The sequence below is a fragment of the Elephantulus edwardii genome, unplaced genomic scaffold (assembly GCF_000299155.1).
Source record: "Elephantulus edwardii isolate Elephantulus edwardi_28Jun2011 unplaced genomic scaffold, EleEdw1.0 scaffold00166, whole genome shotgun sequence".
NCBI lineage: Eukaryota > Metazoa > Chordata > Mammalia > Macroscelidea > Macroscelididae > Elephantulus > Elephantulus edwardii.
Genome location: NW_006399916.1, coordinates 4,229,696 through 4,249,441, shown reverse-complemented (window position 1 = coordinate 4,249,441; position 19,746 = coordinate 4,229,696). Strand labels below are relative to the sequence as shown.

At 40.8% G+C, this 19,746-nt stretch overlaps 1 protein-coding gene across 1 annotated transcript in view; it reads right to left on the bottom strand.

The window, feature by feature from the left end:
• HEATR1 (HEAT repeat containing 1) overlaps window positions 1-19,746 on the bottom strand; it is a 51,640-nt gene that overhangs the window by 20,189 nt on the left and 11,705 nt on the right. Inside the window, 16 exon segments of the mRNA XM_006895373.1 lie at window positions 39-170; window positions 429-671; window positions 1,977-2,135; window positions 2,935-3,104; window positions 4,188-4,380; window positions 5,032-5,168; window positions 5,310-5,493; window positions 8,834-9,025; window positions 9,825-9,946; window positions 10,515-10,726; window positions 12,122-12,210; window positions 12,700-12,795; window positions 15,182-15,289; window positions 16,210-16,327; window positions 17,181-17,291; window positions 19,135-19,240. Coding sequence (XP_006895435.1) covers window positions 39-170; window positions 429-671; window positions 1,977-2,135; window positions 2,935-3,104; window positions 4,188-4,380; window positions 5,032-5,168; window positions 5,310-5,493; window positions 8,834-9,025; window positions 9,825-9,946; window positions 10,515-10,726; window positions 12,122-12,210; window positions 12,700-12,795; window positions 15,182-15,289; window positions 16,210-16,327; window positions 17,181-17,291; window positions 19,135-19,240 — 2,372 coding nt within the window.

The window sequence follows — 19,746 nt, the reverse complement described above, 5'->3', positions numbered from 1 at the left end:
GAAGCTAGTGAACAAGTTATGGAAGGCTAGTGACTTACCCCTTTGAAGACACTGCTGACAGTCTGCGCACAGTGTATATCCTTACAGTTCACCAACAAGTCGAACATCATTCCCAAGAGCTTCTGCTGAACTTTCCCATCTGATATAGCAGCAAAAAATGGCTTTGTAATCTAAAGGTGTGAAAAAGACCACTGAATGCAACAAGCAAATCTGAACTCCAAAACCAATCCTTATCAAATTTCTCCTCACCATCTAAAATTGCTATGTTTACTTTTGTCAATGTTGATTCTTTTCAATTATTAGTTCATGTACAAGTTTTTAAAATGAGTCAAATATACCATGTTTCTTAAAAATACATTCCGCCCACTAATACTTTCTCTTCACCAGCAGAAGATGATGACATGACTGGAAATGCCCCCCTCTCTGACCTTTTCAAGAGCTGCAATCTGCACGGTTGGCATCCCGGGGCCAAGTGCCTCTGCTGTGTGCACAGCTTTCATGAACAGATCCAGGCTAGCCGGGTCCTTATGTAAAAGCGGAGCAGACTGTTCGCTGTATTTTCCCAGGGTGAGATGGAGGACCATGGCCTCCTCTCGCAGTACTGCTGTGGGCTCCTTCTGGACTTTTTCTAGTAGGTTTTGAAGCAGCGGCAACAGGAGAGAAAGTGCCACCTAAGATTTGAATAATTTATTAGCAAATGGTTAAAACGTTACCACTACTGACAAGGGGTTTGTTTGCTTTATAGACCTTCTGAGGATACTATGCTGCAGGGGTGAAAGGCAGCCGGGAAGAGGGAGATACCCCTCAGGGTGACTGCCTCTTAATTCCTGTTCAGACATTCAGGCCTTCTCTGCTTGTTTTATGTGTAATGCTCACAGGGTCTAACCCTTCAGAGAGCAGGGAAAGCATCATGTGAGTGTTCCTCAAGACATTTTGAGAATAGGAAATAGAAGTCAAATCTTTAAAGAATAAATTCTTCATTGCCTAAGATATCATGGAGTCCCCAATTTATTCTAGTTAATATTAATTCATGTTTGGGCAATCACGATTTACAGCCTCTGAAGTCTCTCTGGAAGGTCAGCTTTGAGTTGGTTCCAACTTGACATCAATGAGAATTTTAATTCAAGACATGAATATATAGTTTTAAAACAAAACTGAGTGCCAGAAAATGGCTTGTGTTTGTAAATAAAGTTTTATTGAAACACTGCCACAAGCACTCATTTATACATTGTGTACAGCTGCTTTGAAACTACTGTAGAAGAGCTGAGTAGCTGTAACAGTCACATGGCTGATGTGTGATTACTAATATGTGACGCTGATGAACTCAAGGTGACCAAGCAGACAGAACTGCCCAGTGGGGCTTCTGAGGCTGTAATCAGTACAAGCAAGTCACCATGTCTTCTCTGTCTCCTCCTCCCACATCCCCAGCACATTACAGTAATAGTATGCTGAACCATAGGGAGCTGCGGTGGCTAGGGATAAGGAGCTGTGCTGCCAACCCAAAGAAATGTGGTTCGAATCCGCAGGCTGCTCTGTGGGAGAAAGATGGCCAATTTCCTCCCTTGTGATTCACAGCTTCTGAAAACCTGCTGGAGGGTCAGTTCCAGCTAGACAAGACACAACAACACAATAGTCTGAACTGTGGACAAAACTGAGCTGATTAAGCATGTAAGCAGAATCGGATGGCCTCTACTGGGCTCCCCTTCGTGAAAGCCTCCTTCATCGGCAGCCATTCCACACCGGTGTTTCTGGGCTCTGAAGGGACGGCTCTTCCCCTCTGCTGACTAGCACATGTCATTATTTGTCACATGTGATCCAAGTGTCACTAATTCTTTCTTTGATGTCAGTGTTCCTTGAGAACATAATGAGAACTATGGATTTTCTACCCCCCAAAAAGGTACAGAAATATTTTAAATAACAAAACACCTAGCAAATGACATCATACAGAGGGTACGATTCAGTTCAGTGACACACACCTCGCTGTGGACGTGCTGAAGCACCTTCATCAGATCTTTCGCAACGTAAGATGGGCAATTGTACACACAAGTAAGCAGCTGTTTCAAGGTTTCTGACAACTTCTTAAGAGATTTCACTTTTGTCTCGTTCTGTAGTTCCTCAAACAGGGCAGCCAAATCCTAGGATTCCAGAAGAGAAAAGTGGATGAGAAGGGATGAAGGAACTAAAGAAGTTAAACATCTTAATGATGGCAGATTCTTCCCCCAACGACATTACATTGTTTTATACACATTTTATTTCTCCTTAACACTACCTGTGGCTTACTAAAAAAAAAAACAAAACAAAAAACACACACAAAAAAACCCAACAAAGGCTGGATATCTTTTATCAAATATAGCACTGGAACAGAAATATTAGGCCTTTTTTTACTTCGTTTTCATTTATTCATGTTGTTGTTGTGTGCTGTGGAGTTGGAATAGACTCACAGCTGAGCCTCTAGCAGTTTTCAGAGGCAGTAAATCACATGGGAGGAGACTGTCCATCCTTCTCCCGCAGAGCAGCTGGTGGATTCAATCGCCTGCTTTTGCCTTCTTACCACTAGGCAGACAGAGCTCATACATCTTATAAATATGCCTTTTAAATAATATTTCACTCTTTCTCCATCCTAACAGTATGTTATTGTTGTTAAGTGCCATCGAGTCACAGGCGACTCATAGCGACCCTATGAAGGAGAGTCCTTGACGCTTGGGTGTCTTTCATCCTCTCTCCAGGTTCATAGGGTTTCCAGAGGCAAGCTATTAAGGAAGTGGATGCCACTCCTCCTTCCAAGCTTGTTTTCATCGGGGAGCTCCACCCCACTCTCTCCTAACAGTATAGATACTTTTTTAAAACGGGGAGAAATGTGTATTAAATCTTTTAAGTCTGTTTCTAAACTCTGTGACCCAATCCAACAGGTAACAGCCACAGGATTTTCTTTACCTGAGTGACGTAGGTGGCATCTGAGGTGACCTCCTCTGCTTTAGGAACCACGTGATCGATTATCAGCTGATATGGGGATTGTGCTCTGCTCAGGGCCTGGAGGCACAGAATGGCCGCTCGACGTACTTCCTTTACAGAGCTTCCCAGGTTAACGAGCAGGGATATAAAAACTAAAACCAAAAAGGAAAAGAAATGTTAAGTAACTTTATTCAAAACAGAAACAGTGCAATAAGGGTACAGAATCAAGTGTTCCCCCCCAATTCCAACTTGTTCTTCAAAAGGCTTTCATTCCAAACAGAAATAAAGCATGTGCCATCTGGTTAAAATCTTTAAAAAACACAAGTAAAAGCAGACTCGGCCCCATTCTAACTCAGTCAAATGTTATCACACCTTAACTTTGGTTATCATTTACAATATCCCAAATGCACACACCTATGTAAATTAAAGTATCTTTTCTAAATGTCTACTACTGCAAAACCTTGCTGAAGATTACCCAAAAACAAGTGCAACAACACATCGACAGAGAACTTCCAGATGTGTAGGCTGCGTTTAGAAGAGGCCGTGGCACTCCCAGGGACATTATAGCCAATGTTAGATGGATCTTGGCTGAAAGCAGAGAGTACCAGAGGAATGTCTATGTGTGTTTCATTGACTATGCAAAGGCATTTGACTGTGTGGATCACAACAAACTGTGGCTGCCTCTGAGAAGAATGGGAATCCCAGAACACTTGATTGTGCTAATGGGACACCTGATAATTAGGATCCTATAATGAAGACAAGAAAGAGGTCTATTTTATAACTAAACTAGTCAACTGACTGTTAAGTGCCATCAAGCTGACTGCTACACAGAGTGACCCTATGAACAACAGATGTGAAGTGTGGCATATCCTGCACCATCTCTAGATCTCTGCCCTGCTAGAGCTCACTGCATCACTCCCTGAGCAATCCATCTTCCTAGGGATCTGCTTCTCTTTCGCTGACCCTCTACCTTTCTCAGCAAGGTGTCTTGTTCCCAGACCTGAATCTGCCTTACAACAAGCCCAAATCCTATGAGGATCATTTGACTTCCATAACTGCTAAGGCTGAGAAAATTAATAACTAGACATTAAAAATTCATGTAAAATACACCCTAATTCCCCTCCATGGACAGTCATTAACCATTTACATAATTTTTGCACTTGGTAAGTATCTGTGATTACCATTTATAATTTAACAGCAAAAGTTGTCAAGGCAGAACAAGCTACTGCACTTACCTGGAGAAGACACGGATGTCAACTGATGTTTATCCTTTGCCTTTTGAGAAGAGAGTAGGGCACAGCCAATATACAAAGCCTGAGTCTGGAGCACTGTTTTGATACTGCAGTTGAGTGGGTTCGAAAGGCTAGAACCGTATGTCCATAGAACAGAAAGGAAACTGAACAACTTAAAGACATCATCGAGATGGACCTAACAGAAAGAAAAAGAGAAAAGTTTAATCCTTACACAAAGAACTAAAATGGCTCAAACTCTATTTTCACTAATGTACAATTATAGAAGGTAAACAATTTTTTGCAATGCTTTGCTTTATCGAAGACATTCATTACTACACTTGGTACAACACAATTTAGAGGCCTTACTAAAATTTTGCACTTGAAGGCAATCAATTAAAAAAGCTGAGGATATTAAGCAGAAAACTAAAACAAAGGGTAGTGTCTGGGAAACTTCACTAAGGACGTTATTTCAGAAACAGGACGGTAGGCTTCTGTGCCCAATGCTGCTGACAGAGCAAGTGACACAAGAACAAAGAACAGGCCACTGGGTCTGGCAGCCTCGAGGTCACAGGGCCTGGGATCACGTCTTCATGGAGTGATCCCACATACAACCTCTCTGAAACGCCCAGGAATCCAGCACACTGTGGCACCCGTGATAACTACTGAAAAACCTGAGGGCCTCAGACACCAGCAGGCCTGGAGCAAAGGTGTCTTTGCCAATCTCCTGACAGTTGTCAGACCACGGTCCTTCTGAACAGAGGACTCTCACACGCTCATTTTACAAGCGTGAGATGTCATCAGGAAAACGCTCCACAACACGTGTGCCTATGAGGGGAAGGCCCAGTACCTTCATGAAGAGTTTCATCAGCACCCTGAAGTGAATGGCATCGGTCCCGGTGAGTATAATCTCAAAGAGCTTGATGAGCAAGCACAGGTAGTCTCTGCTGTCTTCTTTCAGCTCTTCTGGATTCCACCACCTTTCATCTGAAACGACAGAGGAGAAAGATAATGCATAAATCCATCATCCAACATGCTGCTAGAGACATCAATCCACACAGATTGCTCAGCCACCCACCCATCCGGCTTCCCACGATATCACAGCAAGAGCTGCTCAGCTCATCTTACCCTGAGGAAAACACTGAGGAACCTTCAGTGCGTGAATAAAATTTTTTAATGAAAAGACAAGCAAGACAGAGTCCTCGACATCGATCATCTGGCCTGCATTCAGCTGCTGGATGTAATGTGCCCACAGCTCCAGTGGAAAATCTCTCTTTAACATCAGCTCCGAGTGCCATTCTGGGGGGATGTCCTGAAATGTTCAAGGAAACACGATCAGCACACACAGCGGTCTTTAACTCTTTCCTAGGTCTGGGACATAGTGCCCACCAACACTTCACCTCCAGTGTTTAACAGGCAGGTGAGAGATCACTGACAGCATATGGGCCACCAGGAGGGGATGACCAAACTGTTAGAAACGGATAAAACAGGTGCTGCAAAGACCTTTGTTCACAGGGGATCATGTGAAGTGATGCTGTTTTGGTTTTTTTTTCTTTCCCTTCATTATAAAATTTTATCAAAGGTGAATCTGTGACTTCAGAGGCATGGTTCAGCAAAGTGAAAAGTTAAAAATCATTCAAACACTTTAAATTCTTTTTTAATTCTCAAAGAGTGACCTGAATTAAAAGATCGTTAGTAATGTCTCGGTTCAGCAGCTTCTGGATGGGATGCTTCAGGGACATGGTGACATTCGCTGGAAAGTCTGCCTTCTTGTTGAGGAGGTGGATACTGGAGATGGCTAGGGTGAAGGACTTGGGATGAATGCACTGCAGGGCTTTGATGTCACTATAGGCAGCCCGCCCTTCCACGATCTTCCTTGCAAGCTTCCAGACCTGGCTCTGAGCAATTCTGAAGGGTGTAGAATTCACCATGTGTTGCTTTTGGAAACCACTCCACCTGGTCTAGCAGTCCACAATGTGACAAGGGGATGTATGTACGAAGTGATGCTTCTTGGAAGTATGATTTCACATAACTTTAACCTCTGTGGCTTTCATAATGGTTGACCATTTCCAGGTGCCTCTTGAAAGTTGTCTTTCTTCCATGATTCCATGTTTACACAAACACAGGGAGCTGTATTGTTAATCCAAACATGGCACCAGTTCAAATCTACCAGCTGCTCCACAGGCAATCACCTCCCACACGATTTATGACCACTGGAGACCCACCACACAGTCAGCAATGAGTCAGTTCCAACTCAACAGTAATGAGTTTGAGGGTTTGGTAATTTTTTTAGTTTAAATTACATGAATCTGTCAAGGATTCTAGAAGGTTATATAGAGTCCAGAGGGACATATGTATCCCCTATAATTTTACTCCCAGAGTTCTGTATTAAGTGTACCCCATACAATCTTACCCCCCAGAAGGACAAATATATGATGATACGTCATGTATCAAAATCCCTATTTCATGACAAATTTTCATAAATGCTACTTCAGCTATCAGGATGCTTCTATTAATGAAAACAGATGGCATCAACAGGAGAGCCAGAACTTCCAGGGTGGACAAGGGTTAGGGTGACCAGGCTTTGTGGGTCCATGGCAGGGATGTGTCAGTCCCTTTGGTAGTATTTTGTCTACATCAGCATTTTAGTGGAAAGAGAACAGCTTTCATCAGACTTTTAAAAGGTGGATTTTCAAAAGATCCTTCAAGCATCCTCTCAATTTTGCTGCTAACTTGGAGAAGGTACTTGGAAAATCTCAAATTACAGATGGGTCTAAACAGCAAAAGGTTACTGCAAATGCCAAAAAGAACCATGTGAACAGGAGGCCTCTAGGGTTTAGAGAACATATTTAAAAACACACTGTTATAGATGGGAGATATGAAAAGAAAAAGCTTGTTACCTTAAAGGGTATTACTGTTGTCAGGTACTATTCAGTCGACTACAACTCATCACAACCCTATGAACAACAGATCTGAGCCTTGAGCTTCCAGGTAAAAAAGACACAGCTAAAACATAACCCTTAGTGAGACTGTCAAAGACAAAACTAAGCTAGGAAAATTCAAGTCTAATGTAAAATTACGGATGTGTCCTACCCCCATACCTTTTCAACCTTTATGCAGAACAGATTATCCAGGAGGCTGGGCTCTATGAGGAGAAGTGTGGCATCAGGACTGGAGGAAGATTCATCAACAATCTGAGTTATGCAGATGACACAACCCTGCTTGCTGAAACTGAGGACCTGAAGCACTTGGTGCAGAAGGTCAAAGACTATAGCCTTCAATATGGATTGAGGCTCAATCTTAAGAAAACAAAGACTCCCACCAGTGGGCCAATGACAGCGTCAGGATGGATGGTGAAGAGATTGAGATTGTTCACAGCTTCGGTTTGCTTGGCTCCAGTCAACACTCTTGACATCAGCAGCCAAGAAATTAAGACATATTGCGATGGAAAAGTCTGCTGTTAGGGACCTCTCCAAAGTACTGAACAGCAATGGTGTCAGTCTGGAGACTAAGGTGTGCCCGATACAGGCCATGGTCTTTACAATCACTTGCTATGTGTCAGAGTTGGACAATGACTAGGAAGGATAGAAGGAGAATTGATGCCTTTGAGCTGTGGTGCTGGAAAAGAGTACTGAATATACCATGGACGGCTAAGAAAAAAAATGGGTTCATCCTAGAGAGGGTTAAACCAGGCTGCTCCTTGGAGGTAAGGATGCTAAAGCTTTGTCTGACATACTTTGGACATGTTTCAAGGAGGGACCAGTCCTTGGAGAAGGACATCTAGGTGTGTTGGGTATAATGAGATTGGCACAGGATAGAGCAGGGTTTAGGGCTGTTGTACATAGAGTCGCTATGAATCACAGGCGACCCAACGGCACATAAAAACAGTAACAACAACAAACAAATGTGATATAAAAGTTAAAACAGCACAAAAGATCTGGGTGTATGTAAATAATTTCATGAAGTAATATTTTGTTCGAGCACTGATATACCAAGAAATGTATCTGTCACTAAAGGAACTTAAAGTGTAGCTTAAGTTAAAAACAAAACAAAACAAAACCCAAAACTCAAAACAACAAAACTACTACTCGCTGCTGTTCAATTACGTTTGACTCATTGATGACCCTCTATTGGAGGGAGCTCTGGTGGCCTGGTAGTAAGAAGCTGTACTGCAACCCCAAAGTGGTTTGCAAGTGCCAGCTGCTCTGTGGGAGGATGACGAATCACCTCTCAAGCAATTAGCCACCTCTGAAAACCTGCTGGAGAGTCAGCTGGGAGTGGGTTCCAACTCGATGATATGCACAACTATCTGGTTTCTGGGGCTGTAAATCTTAACGGGAGACTGCCTGTCCTTCTCCTACTGAGGCCCTGATGCATCTGAACCCCGGCGGCCAGAGCCTCTGGGTTAGTGGCGTCGTCTGCTATGAAACAGGTCAGCAGAGTTTCTCAGGGTTTGGACAATACCTAATACAGATTCAAATATCAGGCATGAAACTTTGCAACCTCAAAAGTCTACAATTCAATTACATTTTCTGTAGAAGTCAGGCAGCCACGACCCCACACACTTACTATCCACAGCTGTCCTGTGTTTCCCAAGCACCACAATGCCACTGTAGGGCTGTCACTCACTCAAGACCTCCCAGGCTCCTTACCACTGCGGTGACGACACTCCTCAACTTCCTTATCTTCTTCTGCAACAAGCTGAAGACTCTTGTCGCAAACGGGAAGTGAGTTCCTTTCAAAGATGAACAGCAGTTGACGAGCACAGACATGATCACGTGGAAAGTCACCTTCTGCCGCAGGTCATGGGTCTCCTTCTCACCGACATGTATTAAATCCTCCACCTTGAAAGGGAAACAGCCCGTGACCGCCAGCCCTCACTGCCACACAGCCATTCTCCACTGTGGGCTATCAGGCCGCCAGGTGTTTAAACGTTTAAAATAATATGAAAAATACAAAGCCTATAGAAAAAGCAGTTTAGTTTTCAAAGTAATGGCAAAAAAAATAAAGAGTATGACTGCATTTGCCAAACAGGTAACTCTTACTTATTTTTTTTAAAAAAATCCACATCTAATGATTTCACAAAAATTGAAATTCTATTAAGGGGAACGTAATTTTCTCCTTTCCTAGGTTATATTTTACTATTTTGACAGACAGGGCTATATGTGAATATTGTAAATGAGAGTAAGAGGGGAAAAGTGAAATGGACACATATTCTGACTGGTACAATGCAGAATCAAATTGGAAAAAGGGATTAAAAATTCAGAACATACTAACATACACCATACATGACAAAACTGGGAAACCCCCCCAAAATAAAACCAAACCCCATAACACTGATATGTTTAGAACAAAACACCAATGTACTAAAAAATGCAAGAATGACTCAAAGCGCAAAAAAAAAAAAAAAGAGGAGAAAGGGTGGGGCTCAGGCAGAGAGAGAAGCGGGAGAGGCCTGGTGAGCCAAAGCTTAAACCTTAGTGGGCCTCAGTGGTGCCCACATCTGAGGGATGTGGAGGTGGGCTGAGAAGAGCAGAAGCTTGAACCTTTGTGGTCCCTAGAGGTTCCCACTCCTGAGGGAAGCTGGAGTGGGCCTAAGAGAGCAGAAGCTCAAACCTTAGTGGACCCTCCCAGCACACCTACCATCTGCAACATTGAAGGAGGATCCCCTGAACGCACATTTTCTGCCAACAAACGTATCATCTTCTGATTTGCTGTGCCAATCAGCTTGCCTGCTTTTGTGCTTTTAAACACATTTTCAAGCACTAAGGGGATTAAAAAAAAAAGAAGAAATCACTTAAATGACTGACACTCAGAGAATCAGGCAAAGTAAGGAATTTAGGTAAAATTTCACTATTTTCCTAGGAAGATGTGTGCATTATTTTTCCTTCCAGCCAAGAACTGAATTCATCTGTTTACAGGTCTACTTCCTTCACACTGCATACTTATCATAACAAATATTAATAATGACTGCCACATTTTTATCGTACTTTTATGTGATGTTTCCCTTTTTTACACACTTTTATTGGTTTGCATACAATCATTCATCCATCTTGTTTCACGTATATACACTGATTTTTACACTTTCGTCTACACTGCTGTAGATAATGAATGACTATTCATCTCTGCCTGTTATCTCCCCATCATTTCAAGCCCCACTGAATCATCCCTATTCGTTACCCTCTGTCTTCCCACTAACCTCTGCTATCCTAGCCACTTCCCTCCCTCCCTCCCCTTTTTGCGCCCTTCTCCTGTTCCCCTTCCCCTATGGAACATTTATAACACATCTTCTTCAGTTATCTTTTTGACCTAAGAGCAACTAACTATTTTTACCTTCTTTCCAGCCTTTTAACAGAGGGTGCAGAGAACAAATTCCTGATTTTGCTAAGTACAGGGCCATTTTCATCTCGGCCGACGCCTTGTCCTCACTGATGAAGACCATGTACGGTAGCAAGTGCACGACCACCTGATTGGCCAAGTCCTGGGCCTCACTCAGGACCTCCTCCTTAATGAGCACGCCGGCTGCCATCTCCAGAGCCTTGTACCTAGGACAGAGGGATGTCTATGTGCTTAACAAACAAGACACACGTGTCTGTGGTTCAACAAAAACTTATCCTGGTGTTGTTTCAGCTCCACTTACTTCAACATCACTTAAATTCCATGATAGTAAATTGGATATCAAGGCCAGTAATTTCAAACTGTAGCTCTCTCAAATATCTTTTTTTGAGTCTTTCACTCATTGCTGTGGAGTCGGGTCGGAACTGAATCACAGACCTGGATCCCTGGTCTACTAATAGGTTTCTCACTTTGCGTACAAGGTCACGGGTTTAATGCTCTGCCTTGTTGTTTTGAGACAAAGCATCACAAATGTCCCACATTACTAGAAATCAGGGAGCTCTGGTGGCCTAACGGTAAGGAGCTATGTTGCCAACTCAAAGGCAAGTGGTTCAACTCCACCAGGTGCTCTGTGGAAGAATGATGAGCAATTTCTTCCCATGTGATTTACAGCCCCTGGAGAATTGCTAGAGGGTCAGCTATGAGTCAGTACTGACTTGATGGCATATCCACAATAAACTAGAATCAGAGATTCAATTGTCCATTTTAGCCTGCTAGAACTAGATGAGGCAGCTACAAGGCGTATGCTTCTATCACATCACCCAAGGTGGCTCCTCATTTTCCCATAGTAAAAGCTCAAGTGCCAAAAGGGAAATAAGCAAAAGTTATAAAATACTTACTATTACTAATACCTACTATTAATAAAAATATAATAAAAGAAATAGTGGGCAATTTTTTCTTTTTTGAAGATATTTCATATCCATCTAATTTTTTGTATATTACACACACACACACACATATATATTTATATGTATAAAATATGTGTGTATATATGTATAGATATATATCTAATAATAATATTCTTTTTTTAAAAAAACCCAACCTAATTATTCTTAAGAGCTTCCACTAAACAGAAAGTATCATGTATCCCTGGCATAACTTTAACAGTACTTGTGTTTATTCTTAACGGTAAACGTTATCTGTGCAAAAAAAAAAATCAAATACACAGTTATGCAGAGAATTCAAGCTTTCTTCCATATTACTTCTCCAGGTATTGGTTCATAGAGACACACAGCTCAAATCCATCAGGTGCTCTGCAGAAGGATGGGCAATCTCCTCCTGTGTAATTTATTGCCTCTGAAAAAACCGCTGACTCAACGGTACACAACATCAACAGTAAACGTCATTTTACATTACTAAAAAATTCAACGTCTCCAAACTCATATCCTTTTTATAATGAAAGTATCCCAGAACCTTAATACTACTGTAGCTAAAAAGTCATAATTAAAGTTGCAAAAAACTTTCAAAAAAGGAAGAGAACCAATGTGACCTTAAGACAAAAACCTTATCAACTCATAAAAACATAAAGAAAAATGAATGCCTACCATTCCCTGTTCTTTGAGGTTTCTGCTTTTTGAAAGAGATTCAGAAGGTTTGAAACAGTTTCTTCTGAACTAAAGTGCTGTTTGAAAGCCTGGAAGGAAAAAAAGAAAACAAAAATTAGTAAATTTTTATTTGCTTTAAGGTTCAATGGCACATAACAAGAAAAACATAGTGGGTTTTAAGTGAACTTGAGAAAATAATAAATTACAAAGAATTTCTTTCTAGAGAACCTCACTGTAACTTAAAAGTTTTATAAGAGTAATTTCTCAAGTGGTATTTATGAATCAATTTTCCATGGTTCCATGACTTTTACTATTAGCGTTTACACAGTAAAAGAAATAGAATGCACTTTTTTCCTTTCTGCACAAATTTCATATACATCAAATTGTACAATGTAATTATTCTGAAGAGCTTCCACTAAACAGGCTTAATATATATTCAAATTTACATATATATATATAAATTTCCAGTGGAAAAAGAATTTGAAATATTTTCCTACCTAGAATGCGGGATCATATAAAACGGATAATAAAATACACACACACAGCAATTACATTTCGATAAACAACAATTCACTCACCTCCAAAGCGCTCAGGGCTGACAGAACAACTTCAATGTTATCATCGTGTAGTCGGGCTAAAATAGCTTCTTTTACGAAAGATTCATCAATACTTTCCTGAGGGAAAGAGAAAAAAATACTGATTCTCCCATTGCTAAAACCTTCCTAAGACTCTCCACTAAAACAAAAGGAGGGTTTGCTCTGCCTGAGCCTCAAACATTTTAATTACACACGTACTGAACAAAATCATCTCTCAACAGTATTTTTAGATTAACAACTGTTTAGTACAGCCTTTTCGTTTTTCCACTGAAAATATGTGCAATCCAAACATAATTTTTAAAGAGGAGTCCAACTGTTTAAAGGAATCAGACAAAATGCCTAGGTTTCCATCCCAGCTCTGCCATCAGCTGTGTGGCCTGAATAAGGGACTTACCCTTTCTGGGATCTCCCCTGAAAGAAAACAGGGTTAATAACAGTATCTCTCTCCAAAAGTTATTAGAGTTGCATTGTATATGTTAGGGTTTAGAACAGGATGCAACTTATATGAGGTTCTTTAAAAGTTCGCTATTTCTATTACATAGATTTTTATAAGAATAAGGACAACATTGAAAAATCAGTCTTTTAAAATTAGGTATCTTAGTTTTTAAAGGAACAAATACAATAATATTGACAGCTTGAACAAAATTGTACAAGTAGGTGATAAAAAGGAAAAAAAATGCTATAATAGCAAGTCACTCTGTTAGGAGGGAAACTAAGTCAAGGTTCCCTGTGTTGACACCAGCAAAATTCTTTCAAGTGCCAACAACCTCAATGGGGAATCCTAGAGCCTATGACCTATCCCCCTGATGGAGAAATGAAGCCTTACATGAAAAGAGAGTTAAGTGACAAAATCTGAGTCTCTAAGTTGAAAATATTTTAGCCATACATTTAAAAAACTAATTCAATGCATAGGGGAATGGAAAGGGTTAAAAAGCAGTGGTAGATCTGGGTCATATGGAATCTCTGTATTCAGCTTTTTGAGGACACAGAAAACAGACCTGAGATACAATTAGAGATTGGCATATACCGATATCCATAGTTCATTATTCACAATAGCAAGAACACAGAAACAGCCCAAATGTCCATCAACAAACTAAGGGACTGATGAGAAACTGTGGTACACTCAGCAGCAACGACTGTACTATGCTGAGTGAATTAACTCAGATTCATAAGAACAAATACTACATAAGAACATTATTGTAAAAACAGAAGGATAACCAGTGAGATATGTAAGGATATACAAAGAGGGAAGGGGAGGGAGTGGTGGCACTGAGGGTGGTGACGGCGGGGAAATCATGGGGTTGCAGAATTTGGTGGATGGAGGGAGAGAGCGGGGAGGGGAACCCCAAAAGAACAATGTACATGAATGAAACACAACAAAAAATAAGAAGCTAAAGGGGGGGGGGAAGAGAAGGTAAAGGTTAAAGGATCTGAAAGCTTGAGGCACATAAGCAAATTCTAGGAATCCCTTTTCATTCTAGATCCCCAAGACTCCCTAGAAAAACAAAGGCTAGTACTCAATGAGCTCAATTATTCCCATCAATCTGACAAAATCATCAGCACACGCCAAATTAGCGATTAATCTAAAAAACAAACAACTGTCTGACTGAAGTAGTCCATCAACCCTTTTACAGAAACATGATCACAGGGCCTGGAAGTGCTTGATGTACCAATTTAAAAAGTAAGCCTCAGCCATTCTAAACAGCAAAATGCAAGCTGATGTGATGTGATAATTTTGTTAAGTGGAAATTGTTTTGCCTGCAATATGAATGTGATTCTAACAGCTCTGACCCAAGCTCTCAAGCATGCTTTTACTTCTGCCTGCTATGTAAAGCCTGCCACCACACCTCGATCGCAGAAATTTCCCAAATAAGCAAACACTGACACATGAGGTATTTCATGCATTGCATAAGTCAACATTCCTACTTTAATTACAGTAAAAAGCATATGAGCACTTCAAAACCCATGATGGAGGCTACCAAGATAGAGTCCATTTAAAAGAACCGACAATCTTGAGTCTAGTGCATAATTTCCAAACTGTGTCCTCACTATTTGGAAGCACCAGACTATCGCCACAGACCTAACTGTATGCAGCGCTTACAGAACCTGAAGCAGTGCTTGCTACAAAGCCCCAAAAAGTGCTTGACCATCAATATCAAATCTCAAAACTACCAACTTCACTGGGAATTATGACTGTTGTGGATCTAAATACAAATTACAGATTGAAGTGAAACCAATGTCCTGCAATGTGGAGCCATGAAAAGAATTGTTATGAGGGTATTAATGGGATGTAACAGGGCTCCTACCATGGCTAGGGATATCTGCCCAAGGTACTCTCACCCACCACATTCAACTCATCTTTAAAATCACATAACATCAATTCCCAGTGCTAACTCTACTGTCTTAACCCTGGAAGTGTGCTTTTAATCATAAAGAAAAAAAAGAAAAGCTGGTTTATACAAACCTTCGAAGTTTCAAAGACATTTTTCAGGTGATTGACAGCCAGAAGTCTCACAGGTGCCAGTGGATGGTTCAGACTGAGCATCAGGGAGGTGTCAGAATCTGCTAGAAACTGAAGGATTCACCAAAACTATCAAATGATGATAACTGATATAAAGGTCCAGCAGCCCAAGAACAAGATGAAAAACTACCCCAGAATGCCCAACGTATTCAATCACAAACACCGAATTCCACCAGTAAAGCCTCCACCACATGATACAAGCTGCAAGCAGGCTGAGCTCTCCAGTGACTGCACAGGTCGGATTTTGTGTAGACCTGAGTGCATGTGTATGTAGGTTTAATGCACTAAAGAAACTATATGAAGTACTTTGGTCAAAAGCACCTAAAAATTTTAAAAAAACTATCAATGATTTAACAATAGACAATTGCTTCCTTCTCTTATCTTTTTAGACAATTATAGAAGTCCATTAGCCTATAATTTGGAAATAAAAAAAAATGTCATTAAAGATGACAGGTGTTTATGGGAGCAAAATCTAAGACAGTCCTATTTCTCTTTCTAAGATCTATTTTTAAGGCTAATTATAAGACTTTCTGCTAGGTATGTCTAATTTCTAGTAAAAAGATTTAGGGCACCATCACCAGATCACTGTTGTAGCACGACCAAAACATTTAAACTCATCTCTCTTCTCCTGAGTAATTGAGGTGGCCATCTGTGCTAGTGAGCCCAGATGTGGACAGTGCAGATCTGAGGGCCAGGGGACACCCCAAGAAGACTGCAAAAAGCTTCCCTATAAGTGACTGCACACACCACCTCCAGAGGGAAGTATCGCTCGTTACTAACAAAATGAATGTGCTTTTCCCAATCACTCAATTCCTGCCTTGGAATCAAACTTCTGGTAACTAATCAAATTGTACAAAATTTCATTTTCTAGGAAACAGTCTCAAAAGGGTAAGTAGCAAGTATCCTGCTGTAGTTCTTCAAACAATCACACAAACCTAATCCGGTTGCCACTCCTCTGGTGAGGAGCTTACCTGATGCTTTCCTCCACTTGTAGAGAGAGAAATAAACTGGTGGAACTGCTCCTGCTTTTTGAGATCTGTGACTTCTTTCAGGCGTTCCTCTAGTACGGCATCCAGCGTTCGAGGGTATCTGGGAGGAGGAAGGAATGCATTCACTACACTGAAAAGTTGTTAACACGTACACTAGGCAGAAAACAAAACCTAAGGTTGAGATTGACTGACAACCTCCACATTTTAAAAAGTGGTCTACAAAATTCCAACTGGTAATGACAAGCTCCAACAACAAAAATACATTATCTAAAAATTTTTAAAATTAGGGAGCTCAGGTGGCCTAGTGGGTGAAGAGTTGGGTCAGCTATCGTCTGTTCAGATTTTAAAACACACAATAACAAGATACATAATACCAACATATAAAAATTACAGTCTTTACAGGTAACACACAATCCATATTTCCTCTTATATTGAAAAAATATCGAATTCCTGTGTAATCAAAGGTGTCTACCTGGTGGTTCAAATCCACCTGAGCTCTGAGTCAATCAAGGACAATCTCTCCCTGTGTGATTTACAATCTCAGAAAACTGGTTGGAGATGGGCTATGAGTAGGTTCCAATTTGATAGCAATAGGTTTGACCTGTTTTTGAAAGAAGAAAAACAACAGCATCTCTACAATTCACTCTTACTAGGTGGCTCTGGTGGCCTAGTGGTTAAGAAACTGAGCTGCAAACCCAAAGGCATGAGGTTTAAATCCACCAGCTGGTAGGTGGGAGAGGACAGGCCATCTCTCATGCAATTAACTGCTCCTAAAAACTTGCTGGAGGGTCAGCTATGGGTTGGTTCTGACTCCACAGCAAACAAAAGAAAGAGAAAAAAGAAAAATGACAACTATGTCTACAATTCACGCTATTACTATTTATTTAGGAATCATCTCTTCGTTCCATAAAAAGTACACATTAAAGAAGAGAGAACACACAATCATAACTTACTTGCTTTCTAAAAGTCTGATAAGTGGAAGAAACTGTTCATTAAGCAAAGTCACTTTATCAGAGTTGCTTTCTTCCTGTGAGCTGTATGAAATGTACTCTTCGAAGAGAAGGCTGTAAAAAAAAAAACCACACACAAACCCTTTAGCTGAGCTACTGTTTACTTAGCACCCAGGTTCCAGGTATTCTAAAGCATTATCTCTAAATGTCACCATCCCTACGAGACAGAACTTTTAATGCTGATAGAGTCGATGTGAGGGCAAAGAAACAGACATTGCCCAAGGAGCAATAAAAGGAGCAACAGCTAACATGTAGTGACCCTTGGTGTGTGACAAAAAGCAGAGCCCAACACACCATGATGCTCCCTCAAGTCGTGGTGGCAGGACCCAAACGATGACTGCCCAGAAAGCCTGTGCTCTCTCACAGTGTCCAGACACCCTTTAATTAAGTGAGGAATGGAGACTACATCACCTGTAAAGAAAAAAATCTTCCCTGGGTACCCACCATCAATGTTACGTTTTTAGTGGTATTTACAGAATACCAAGTATGAGGTATTATTTCAGGCATTTTAGCCCTATTAGGAATTTAACAGAATTTTGTGCAGCTACAAACCATACTTAGCTATATCCCAAACCAGGCTTAACTGTTAACACTCTCATACCACAAATAAACATTAAAGAAGAGTATGGAAAAAAGAAACCCCACTCTTGCATTTCTTTTCATTAACTAAAAAGTTACAAAATTGTAAGTTAAAAGAATGAAAAAAATAAAAGCTTCTAGAATATCATGGAAAAATCGCAAAATAGAAAGCTTCAGGAATTGACCTCCAACCCAGAGTAGTGAGAGAAGATCTTCACCCTGAAACCCACAGCATCCCTTTTCAGCAGGAAGTAGCTAAGAGAATACGCCATCCCCTTTTCCTTATGACTCAAGGTGAAGTCTCTCTCAGGGAGGAGTGATAGGGAATGGCAAAGGACACACTGACAAAGAAGATTAATCAGAACTGGCTTTGACAAGCACTGTGGCATTTGGACAAGAACAAACTGGGAGGAGGGTAGAGAGAATAGTGCAACAATGAATGAATGGAAACCCAAAATCTCTGTAAATGTTTATGAAAATTAATAAAATATAATTATAGAGAAAAAAAAAGAACTGAGTCAGGTACAGATTCAAGAGAAACGGGACTTATGCATGCACACTAATCTGTTATCCATAACAGAGAAAGATGAAAACAACTCAACTGTCCACAAGTGGATGAAAAAAGAAACACACTGTAGTAATGCATACAATTATTACTCAATCACATGAAAGAGGGACAAAGTACTGAATCACATGACAGCTTGCTTGCACTCAAGAAACATGTGACAAACGAGATGGTGCCCGATACCACCACTAACTGCTCTGAGAGGTTCACAGTAATAGAAGGCCCTGGACAGACCATGAGATAAAAGAAGAACAAAACTCAAAATCACAAGAATGACCAGGTGTAATGGCCTGCAGGGATGGGCAGAATCCTGGGCCAGGGCCCTTAGCTGGCCTTTGACCCTAAAATGGAAATCACTCCAGTGGCTTAACTTATCCAAACAACAGACAGAGCCAGAAGGTGACCTATAACCCCAGAGAGAGAGTCAGCAACCAGAATTCTCAGTCACACAGGATCACAAGGACAGAACTCAGAGGGCCAGAGGGCAGAAAGAAGCACCACAGACAATGTTTGTGCAAGGTAATTACACCATGCGAGACTGTAGTAAATGTCATGGAATAATATACAGGAAAAGCTGAATGGATACAAATGTGCTTTGTACATTTTCACTCAAATCATAATAACACCAACAACAGCAACAATAAAAAAGACTTCTGTCTAGGAATCCTTAGGTTCTAGGCTCTGTACTGGACTCTGTCCTACAGAATTGGAAGTGACAACAATATAAATGCTACAAATAAAGTATTAGCTTACCTGGCTAACAAATGGTCTAGGCTGTTCTTCAGAGGTATATTTTTAAGGATGGCCTCTAAGTGTCTCCTGTAGACTTCTCCATCTATCGCCTCTTCTGCCTCTTCTCCTCCTATATGCAGACATTTAAGAATTGAGCTGGGAAACAGTTTTTCACATGCTAACACTATTACATTTATTTTTAGTAGAAAACATTTTCATAGGGATAATTTTACAACATATACATACACTGATACCAAGGTTTTTACTTGTATCCATATATTTAGTGGTTTCTTTTTCCATACATTTACTTGTCCTTTATTTGAGCCTGAAAACAACAACTAGAGCTGAAACAAGTGCTTCCATGAATACTGTTGTACCGTATTCATGTGCCGTAGAGTCGTTTGCGACTCATAGTGACCCTATGTACGACAGCCCTAAACCTGGCTCTATCCTGTGCCAATCACATTGCCTCCGACACACCCATCCTGATTACCCCAGTCACTGAGTCAATCCACCTCATAGAGGGTCTTCCCCTCCTGTGCTGTCCCTCACTCTACCCAGCATGATGTCCCTCTCTAAAGACCTGTCTCTCCTTACAACATGTCCAAAGTATGTCAGACGAAGCCCCAGAAT